At 43.0% G+C, this 9,831-nt stretch overlaps 1 protein-coding gene across 1 annotated transcript; it reads left to right on the top strand.

The window, feature by feature from the left end:
* Positions 1–1,876: 1,876 nt before the first annotated feature.
* LOC125459625 (eotaxin-like) lies at positions 1,877–3,771 on the top strand. The gene is made up of 3 exons (XM_048546227.2): positions 1,877–1,986; positions 2,820–2,928; positions 3,032–3,771. The coding sequence occupies exons 1-3, from the start codon at positions 1,902–1,904 to the stop codon at positions 3,132–3,134; spliced, it is 297 nt and encodes a 98-aa protein (XP_048402184.1). The 5' UTR covers positions 1,877–1,901; the 3' UTR covers positions 3,135–3,771.
* The last annotated feature ends 6,060 nt before the right edge of the window (positions 3,772–9,831 follow it).

Below are 9,831 nucleotides of genomic sequence, written 5' to 3'. Positions count from 1 at the left end.
TGCTGTGTCCATGGACATGTTCAGCTCGAGGACATGCCACCGATAGCTCCCACAGTTCAGTATCCTGCCAACTATTTCTCACTTGGAGCCCAGGTCACCCTCACGGAGAAGTATAGGGGAGACGTAGAACATGGTCCAGTACAACAAAGAATTAGGCCATTCTGCCCACCACACCTGTGCCAACCATGATGCCATTTAAAATTAAACCCATCTGACTACACCAGGTCCACCACACTCTATTTTCTGCCTGTCGTGTGTCTGTCTAAATGCCTCTTAAACATTACTATCACATCAGCTTCTATCACCTATCCTGGCAGACCTCTACCACCCTCAGTGTAAAAAAAAACTTGCTTTGCATGTCTTCCTTTAACTTTTCCCCTCTAACCTTAAACCCTATGCCCCTTCGATTTGACATTTGGAAATTGAAACTCAAAGTGTGGACTGTCTCTTTTGTTTCTCCCTTGACTCCTTGAGTCTCTCATCTCTTTAGTCAGGAAGTTAGAAACAGGGATGGTTGCTGATGCTTGTACAATGTTCAGCATCATTCCAACTGCTCAGATACTGAAGCAGTCCACGTTCAAATGAAACAAGATCTGGGCAATATCCAGGCTTGGGCTGACAAGCTGCAAGTGACATTTTCACCGCACAGATGCCAGTCAATGACCACCTCTCGTAAGAGACAATCTAATTGCTGCCCCTTGACATTCAAAATTGTTGTCATCACTGAGTCCCACACGATCAATATCCTGGTGGTTACCATTGACCGGAAACTCAACTAGACTAGCCATATAAATACAGCGGCTACAAGATTGGGTACAGAGGCTCGGAATCCTGCAGCAAATAATTCACCTCCCGAGCAGCGTTCTCTCCCATTTTCCTTTCTGCTACACAATCCTTTGAGTCCAGTGTGAAGCAGCGACTTCCAGAAGTGACCCTCAATGCTGTGATCAATGTGCCAATGGTGATCATGGTACACATGGCTGCTTTGTATTCACCCTGTCCATATCCATCATAATCTTGTACCCCCTTCTATCTTCTCTGTTCCAAAGAAAATACCCTGAGCTTATCCAGCCCCCCTTCATGGCTGAAATGCTCCATCCCAGGCAACGTCATGGTGAAACTACTCTGCAAACATACCCTGCTTGGAATATGATGTCCAGAAATGGACGCAATTATCCAGCTGTAATCATTCTAAACGCCTGTACATCTCCAACAAAACCTCTCTGCTCTAATAATCTATGCCTCAACTGATAAAGACAATTGTTAATGATCAAATGTCAGCTGATTATTGCAATCCTATTTGTGGGATCCTGCTGTATACACGGTTCTTGCTGTCTCTCAGACAATGTAGACAGTGATTACAGTTGAGAATGCCTTTCGTGCCTGCGCAGAATTTGAGAGGGCCCAAGGTTGGAAAGGCTGCTATGGAAAAGCAGCTGCCGCTGCCTTTTCCTCCTGCAGTGAGATATTTTGATGATAATCTCACTTCCTGCTCTAAGCTGCCTCTCTGATAGCGGACTCGGTGTGCAATGGGTCAATCAGGAAGCTCGAGTGCTCCCATTGCCTCTCTCTAGCCCAGAGAGGGAAGTTGGGGCCAGGCTGAGGGAATCGAGATGACAATTTGCGGAGAAACACTGACCTCAGAGATTCCAGCTGCTCATGCTCCTGTCTCCAAGAATCACATTCAGAGAACAACATGAACTTCCCATTTCAGGGAGAACAGCCATGGAGGACCAATTCCACGAACACTGTCATTGCTGGGGCATGAGGAAAGTTTCAGGGAGGGACTGTATTGCTGACTCAGTGCACTCTCTCCAGGATATAAACCAGGAGGTGACAGCTCCCTCCTCATCCACACTCTCCCTTCAACACTGAACACTTGCAAGTTGGGCCAGGCCAGGATGAGGACAGTACTGTGTGTAGCTACTGTTGTGCTGGGAGCACTGGCAATCTGCTCGATCCAGGATGGTGTTTCTGCTGCACCAGGTAAGAGAGAGGCTTCCTTCTTCCCAATCTTTGCTCAGAACTTGAGAGTGAGGAAAACAGGAACAGGTTCCAGTGCCCCTGCTGGTTTCCCTTAACTATTTGTGTTACTTAGTAGAGTTTGTTTAATGATTCTGCCTCACTGCATTGAGAACTTGTGGGCCAATGATTGCAAATAAAATCACAACAAAACAGAGAGACAGAGAGAGAGATAGAGACCACTCACCCATCAATCTGGAACTAGCTATTTACCAAAGTGATTCCATTGGTTAATCTTTCCTACTCTGTTTGCCCCATTTCTGCCCATTTTCACCTTCCAATGTGGAAATGGCTATGAGAAATTCCGCAAGTATGCAGAAATTTGAGAGGTGACTTGATGGAGGATTTGGAAATGTCCAAGTGGTTTAAAAGGGTGGATATGTGGACGATATTTCCACTTGTGATAGAAAACAGAATTCAGAACGATCCAGTTAAACAATTCCTAAATGATCCCATTGGGAATTGAAGAGAACATCTTTCACCCAGAGGGTGATTAGAAAGTAGATCCTGAAAATGGAAGGAGTTGTCAAAGTGAATAACATTGTGCTGTTTTAAAGAGAGACTGGATATACACTTGAAGGAGAGGGCAATAGCAGGATATGTGGATGGGGTGAGTGAGTTCTGTGCCAGGAGGGTTTGAAAATGCAGCAGGGAACAGATGGGCTGAATGGTCTGTTTGCGTTGTGGGCACTCAAAGTGCTTCTGGATGAAAACATGGAGGATAAGGAGACTGTCAGTGAGTGCTGTGAATGTGTTCAAGGATTCACCATCTTCATTCCTACTCTTCATCATTGCAGCCAGCTCTGTGACTATCGATTGCTGTGAGAACTTTAAGACCACTCGCATTCCTCATAAACGGCTCGTAAGCTTCACCAAGACAGTTGGCTGCTCCACCCCCTCCATCATGTGAGTGTTTTACGTTGTTTTTATCATTGTCAGTGGAAATGAAAGGTTTGGAGCTCGTCCCTGTGATTCGCTGATAATAATAATCTCAATCTCACTCTTTCAGCTTCACAAACAGGAGGAAGATGAGAATTTGTACGAGAGCCAGTGAGAAGTGGGTTCAAAATGCAGTGGCATATCTGGAGGAGAAATTGGGGATTGAAACATAAGAACCTACTGAAAGTGCAACCTTTCAATCCACTGGAAACACATGGAGTGTTGAACTGACTGATTTTACACTGGGAGACAGCAGAATGGGGAATCTGTTTGAAGATTGGATCTACAAACTGTTTCTCTGATCACTTGCAATATTCCTATTTCTGTGCTCATTAAAATGCTAAACTGTGAACAGTAATTAACTAACTTACCCCATGTCTACTCCAATCATCAAACTGAGTGAAGACTGTTAACTGTACAGGGGGAAATGTACACAATGGGGGATCCCTGAGTGAACAGTCAGCCTGGTGCAGGAAAAGATTTCAGTAGCTGTCCAGCTAATCCCTGGATCATCCCAGAGGCTGGATCTCAGCACAGATAGTGGAGGTGGTGATGGGAATGTGGTTAGTCACTGGGGAAGTGGGTAGGCATCAATGTTTTGGCCTGGAGATGTTGCACACTCTGGGGGTAGAGTGTGACTCAGACTCTGGGGAGATGGTTGTGGGTCAGACCCTGGGGTTCCATTGTGAGTCAGTCTCTCGGGGTGGTGGTGTGTATATACTCTGGGGAGTTGGGGGAGTCAGTGTCTGGGGCCTTTGGGTGATTCAGTCTCTGGAGGAGGTGTACGTTTCTGTGTCTGAGGAATGGGCCAGGTCAGACCTTACGTGTGGGGTTGAGTTAGTCTCTGGGCAAGGTGTGTGGGTCTGTATCTGGGGTGTTCAGACAGACCATTCAGTTGAGGCCTCTCTCTTAGTTGCCCTGAAGCGACAACTCTTTTTCCATTGGTGATCTGGGAATGGAGGTGATTTTTCCCATTCCTCTCCCTTATTGCCTCACTAAATTCCCAGCTCCTGACTTATATCCACTGAAACTGTAACAATGAAATAAAGACTGTTTCTGAAGAAATTTTATCTCTGGTTTGTCTGTCTCTGATAAACTTTAACTGCTCAGCTTTTAGTTTTCTGCATGAGAGAAACCAGTTTGAATTTCCCTACAGTTTTCACTTTGACTTTGCATTGGTCACTTACCATTCAGGGAGTAAGACAATGTCAGCTGATTGGCTGAACATTGGGAGGGAGGGTCAAAGGGGAGCCTGCTGACTTGCATATATTTAGATATTATTTCTATGTATATATTGTGGTGACACCGTATTTAGTGCATAGGATCAGACTCTTTGGCCCAAGCAGTGGATGTGCACTTTTCTGTCTACATAAAACTGCTCTCCTCATCTCAGTCCCCAACGTTGTATCAGTGATAATGGGAACTGCAGATGCTGGAGAATCCAAGATAATGAAATGTGAGGCTGGATGAACACAGCAGGCCCAGCAGCATTTCAGGAGCACAAAAGCTGACATTTCAGGCCTAGACCCTTCATCACGTCAGCTTTTGTACTCCTGAGATTTCAGAGGCAGGTTCTTTACTCAGAGAGTGGTAAGGGTGTGGAATGCCCTGCCTGCCAATGTAGTGAACTCAGCTACATTAGGGGCATTTAAACAGCCCTTGGTTAAGCGTATGGATGATGATGGGATAGTGTAGGGGGATGGGCTTAGATTAGTCCACAGCCTGGCACAACACCAAGGGCCGAACGGCCTGTTCTGCGCTGTATTGTTCCATGTTCTATGTTCCATAATATTTCAGTCTTCCCGGAATTCATGAGACGTACAAGAAGACTGCAGAATTGTAAACATTACTGCCTTGTTCAAGAACATTGGAACAGCCCATTTGGCCCCTCGAATCATTTCTGCCATTCAATGAAATCAACTGCAGCCTGATGCCAAAAATGTGCCTCTGATTTGTTCCTAACCAGACAAAACAAATAACAGATATTTGACACCAAGCTTGAAACACAAAACAAAAATTGACAATTTATTATTTATAATGGAGCCTTAGCAGAATACAGTTAGGCAATAAGGTAATCTAATTCATATTCATGATTCAAAGCCCAATCTTATTTGGTCGAAACCTCTACTCACACAGACAGACAGATAGACAAAGTTAAGGGATAAATTGCAAAGAATTGCAATTTACTAGTTCAAAGGCAAGTAGAACTGTATATTCCACTTGAATTCAGAAGTCACCGGTTACTGTAAACAGTCTCAGCAGACTCCTAGAAATATTTTCTGAGGAAGGGTCCCGACCCGAAACCTACCTGCTCCTCTCAGGCCGCCTGGCCTGCTGTGATCCTCCTGCTCCATACTGTGTTATCCTCAATATATTTATTTGTTTCTTACAGACTGCGGCTCTTTTTCCAGAATGTTCAAAATTTTGGTAACTGGATATAGAGAACTACAGTAGGACAGAGAGAGTTAAATGGAACAGCAGTTTTTGGAAGCCTCCAAAAATCATCCTGCGTCTTGCTAAATTTGGCCAGAGCCAAATTCTCTGTCCGAATTGTCTTTACCTTTCAGAATGGTTTCAGTTACTCTTTCATTTCTTGTCATATCAAACTTTATTCATGGGCCTTTTCTTTAACAATCGCTCCAGCTGTGACACGGAATGGAAAAATACCAGGAACTTGTTCTTGTAAAGTCCTGGTTACTGTACCTCCTTTGGGCATTCTGTAATTATGGGAAAAGCTACTCCCTTTAATCTGGCAAATCATGACCCAGAAATAAGTCCACACCCTCTATACATAATGTATTTACTACTCTGACAATTACTTCACCTGATAACAAATCACATTCCAGCTGTATTTCACAAAGTGGAACTGGAATACATTCTCCACCAATCCCATTAATAAATTACCATATTCCCATTAAATTCTCTGGGGAGGAAACTGCGTCTTTCTCCAGTAAAAGTGACTATGTTGCCCCTGTATCTTTTTGTATGTTCATGTGTTTAGCAGTCTCACCCGAGGAAAACTAAGACACCTTCTATTTCAATATAAGCCCCGCATATCCCTCATCTAACTTACATATTTTGCTGTTAATAATACAATTCACTTCCAACAGTTTTTTATAATTAGTGCTTGGCACAAAGAGTTTAATTCAGACAAATGTGAGGTGATGCATTTGGAAGATCAAGTAAAGTTAAAAATATTACAGGAGTATTGCTATGCAGAGAGATTTGGGTGTGCAGGTTCACAGATCACTGAAACTGGCAACGCAGCTAGATAAAGTTGTATAAAAGGCCTATGGCATCCTTGCCTTCATTGGAAGGGGCATTGAGTATAATGATAGACAAGTTATGCAGCAGCTTTATAGAACTTTAGCTCGCCATACTTGGAATATTGTGTACTGTTCTGGTTACCACACGACCAGAAACCATGGATGGTTTGGAGATGATACAGAAAAAATTAACCAGGACGTTTCCTGGTAAGGGAGATTTTAACTATGAAGAACGAATGCATAGATTGTGCTTGCTTTCACTGGAACACAGGAGATTGAGGAGTGTCCTGATAGAATTTCATAAGATTATGAATGGCACGAATAGAGTGGAAAGTTTAAGGCTTTTTCCCAGAGTGGATAGATCAATTACTCAGGACACTATTTCAAAGTGCAGGGGCGGGGTGGGGGGCTGTTGTTTGGGAGGAAGTTTAAAAGAGATGCGCAAGGTAGGTTTTTCACACAAAGGCTGGTGAGTACCTGGAATGCGTTGCCAGAGGAGATGCTGGAAGCAAACACATAATAACAGTATTCAAGAAGCACCTGGATGAATGCCTGAACAGGTAGGGTGATGGAATACAGGTTTTTAAATCAGCTTATAATTGTGAACCACTATAGCTGTTTGTTTTGCTGCTGCTGCCCTCTTGTCTTGTACTGAGCTCAGATTGCAGAAGGCAAGGAAGTTTTAAATTCTACTTGAAGAATAATTTCTCTGAGAGCAATGGAAGACTTCTCAGTCTTCAATGCTTCTATCCACCTGTAAAAATGATTAATTAACTCTTTCAAATCCAGTATAAGTTTGCACAGTCTGTTTCCATAGCTTCCTATGTCACTGCCTTAATGCTTCCATGAGCAACACATATGTGCTTAGAATAGCCCTCTTCACCTCATCATAGTCCCTAGAACTCCCATTGGCAAGACTGGATAAATCTCTTGTGTTTACTAGTTAGTTTTCTTTGCACGCTCAAAGTCCAATCTAGTTTCAGCCACTTCATTTGAGTAGTTACCTTTCCAAATGATGTGGAAAATGCTTCCACATCTTTTTCTTCAAATTTGACAAAGCCTGCGCTGCCTTAAATGCCTCCTGACTAAACCAGAGATTATGACTCGGCATTTCCACTTCCAAGCTTGTGGTCTCGCTTGTGTAAGCTGCATCATTTGTCACTTAAATTCACTTTCTTTCTCTTGCTTTTCTAATTCCACGCTTTAAAATTCAAGTATTCTTTCGTATTATTTTCTCTTTTTCTCACTTTTCTCTTTTCTATCTTTTGTAATTACAGTTCTTTAAAGTTGCAATTCTCTTTGAAAATCCATCTCCAATTTGTCATTTCTCATTCCCTTAACTGCATCTGCAAGGTTCATAGAGTCATAAAGCACAGAAAAAGGTCCTTCAGCCCAGTGTATCTGTGTCAGTCATAAACAAACCCACCTGACCATTCTCAGGCACTACGGTGTGGAGCTGGAGGAACACAGCAGGCCAGAAAATCTGAAGTAGGGTCCTGACCCGAAATATTAACTTTCCTGTCCCTCTGATGCCTGCCCTGCTGTGTTCTTCCAGCTCCACACTGTATTGTCCCTCACTCCAGTATCTGCAGTTCTTGCTATACCTGACCATTCTAATCCCATTTTCCAGCACTTGGCAAATAGCCTGGTATGCCTTGACATCACAAGTGCACATTGTAATACTTCTTAAGTGTAACAAGTGTTTCAGCCTCTGCAACTCTTACAAGCAGTAAATTCCAGATTCCCATCATTCCCAAAACCATTTTCCCTCACATAGCCAATAAAATCTTCTGCCCTAATATTATCTCAATGTCAAGCGAAAGAACTATGGATGCTATAAATCAAAAAGGAAAACATAACAAATTTGCTGGAAAAGCTCAGCAGGTCTGGCAGCATCTGTGAAGGAGAAAACAGAGTTAACATTTTGGGTCCAGTGACCCTTCCTCCAGACATAAAACATTAACTCTATTTTCTCCTTCACAGATGCAGCCACACCCGCTGAGCTTTTCCAGCAAATTTGTTTTTGTTCATGACCACAATGCCCCTGGTCATTGAACTCTCTAACAACAGGAAATCTTTCTTCCTGCCTCCCTATCTATGCTCCTCATAACTTAAATATCTTAGATATGTCAACTCTCAATGTCCTCTGCTCTAAGAAAAACAACCCCTGTCTGTCCAATCTTTTGCCATAACAGTGGCTACATAAGTAGGTAGGGTGTTAAAGAAGGCATATGGCATGCTTGTCTTTATTGGCCAGGGAATTGAGTACAAGTGTCAGGATGGCATATTTGCAGCTTTGTAAGACTTCGGCTAGACTACACTCAGAGAGTACTGTGATCAGTTCTAGTCTCCACATTACAGGAATGATGTTGAGGCTTCGGAGAAGGTGCAGAAGTTTTACAAGGATGCTGCCTGGCCTAGAGGGTATGACCTTTAAGGAGAGGCTAGAAAAACTTGGGTTGTTTTCTCTGGAGCAACATGGGCTGAGGGGAGTTAGTAACGATGTAGTTAGGCAGGTGAATAGTTGTCAATGAGTTGTCAGTTAGTGACTAACAGCAGGTGGTGTGTAATGGCAGGCTGTGTAATAACAAGGCCTGGTGTGTGGAGTAGGGGTCTTGGACATGGTCTGTAAATCAATTGACTAGGCAGTCAGTTATATCAGATCTGTAAGTCATACTATCATTCAATTAAGTAGACATGTTGATTGCATCAATTCATTGCGTATTACATGTCTACCAGTCCGATTCAAACATGTGGTGCTCGTTCACTTATGTGGTGACTTGCTGAGCTTGTAACGTTTGGCCCTGAGTATCCTGTGTTCTGCTAAGGTTCTGCCCTGGTTACTCGCTTCGGTTAGTAATTAACAAGGCTTCCATGGTCTGGGTGGCATGGCTTTAGTAATGCAGGATCAATCACCGTAAAATATCCTATTCTCTAATTTTTGTGAGACACTATATCACAAGCATCTTTATTAGAGGTACGAAAGATCCTTTTAACCAATCCTCCCATAAACACTCTATATTAGATATAGTGGGAACTGCAGATGCTGGAGAATCTAAGATAACAAGGTGTACAGCTAGATGAACACAGCAGGAAAAGCAGCATCGGAGGAGCAGGCAAGTTGACGTTTTGGGCCTCGACCCTTCTTCAGAAAAAAAAGTCCTTCTTCATTCTTTTTTCTGAAATTTGTTATCAACATTTCTACACCTTATTATCTCAGCACCTTATATTACACTGTCGATGTCTCAATCATTTAAAACCTGACTAAGCACACACTCGCGTACTATTGACTTTTACGGCAATTCATTCATAAAACTGCGATTTTGCAACACATTCCACAATTAAAAATGGGCTACATTAAAATGTCGCCCCCACCCCAATTACTGCCTTTTCACAGTTTTAACCCTTCCTGGCCCAATGCTGCCAACAATAACCAGACTTGTATCTACACCAGAGGCTATCCCTGAGTAGATATTAATTTTGTAATCTACTCAGAACAATACCAGAGAGAACAAGGTGCAGAGCTGGATGAACACAGCAGGCCAAGCAGCATCAGAGGAGCAGGAAGGCTGATGTTTTGGGCCGAGACCCTACTTCAGAAATA

The sequence above is a fragment of the Stegostoma tigrinum genome, chromosome 16 (assembly GCF_030684315.1).
Source record: "Stegostoma tigrinum isolate sSteTig4 chromosome 16, sSteTig4.hap1, whole genome shotgun sequence".
Lineage (NCBI taxonomy): Eukaryota > Metazoa > Chordata > Chondrichthyes > Orectolobiformes > Stegostomatidae > Stegostoma > Stegostoma tigrinum.
The sequence above is the reverse complement of the archived record's forward strand: the minus strand, read 5'-3'. Positions and strand labels throughout refer to the sequence as shown.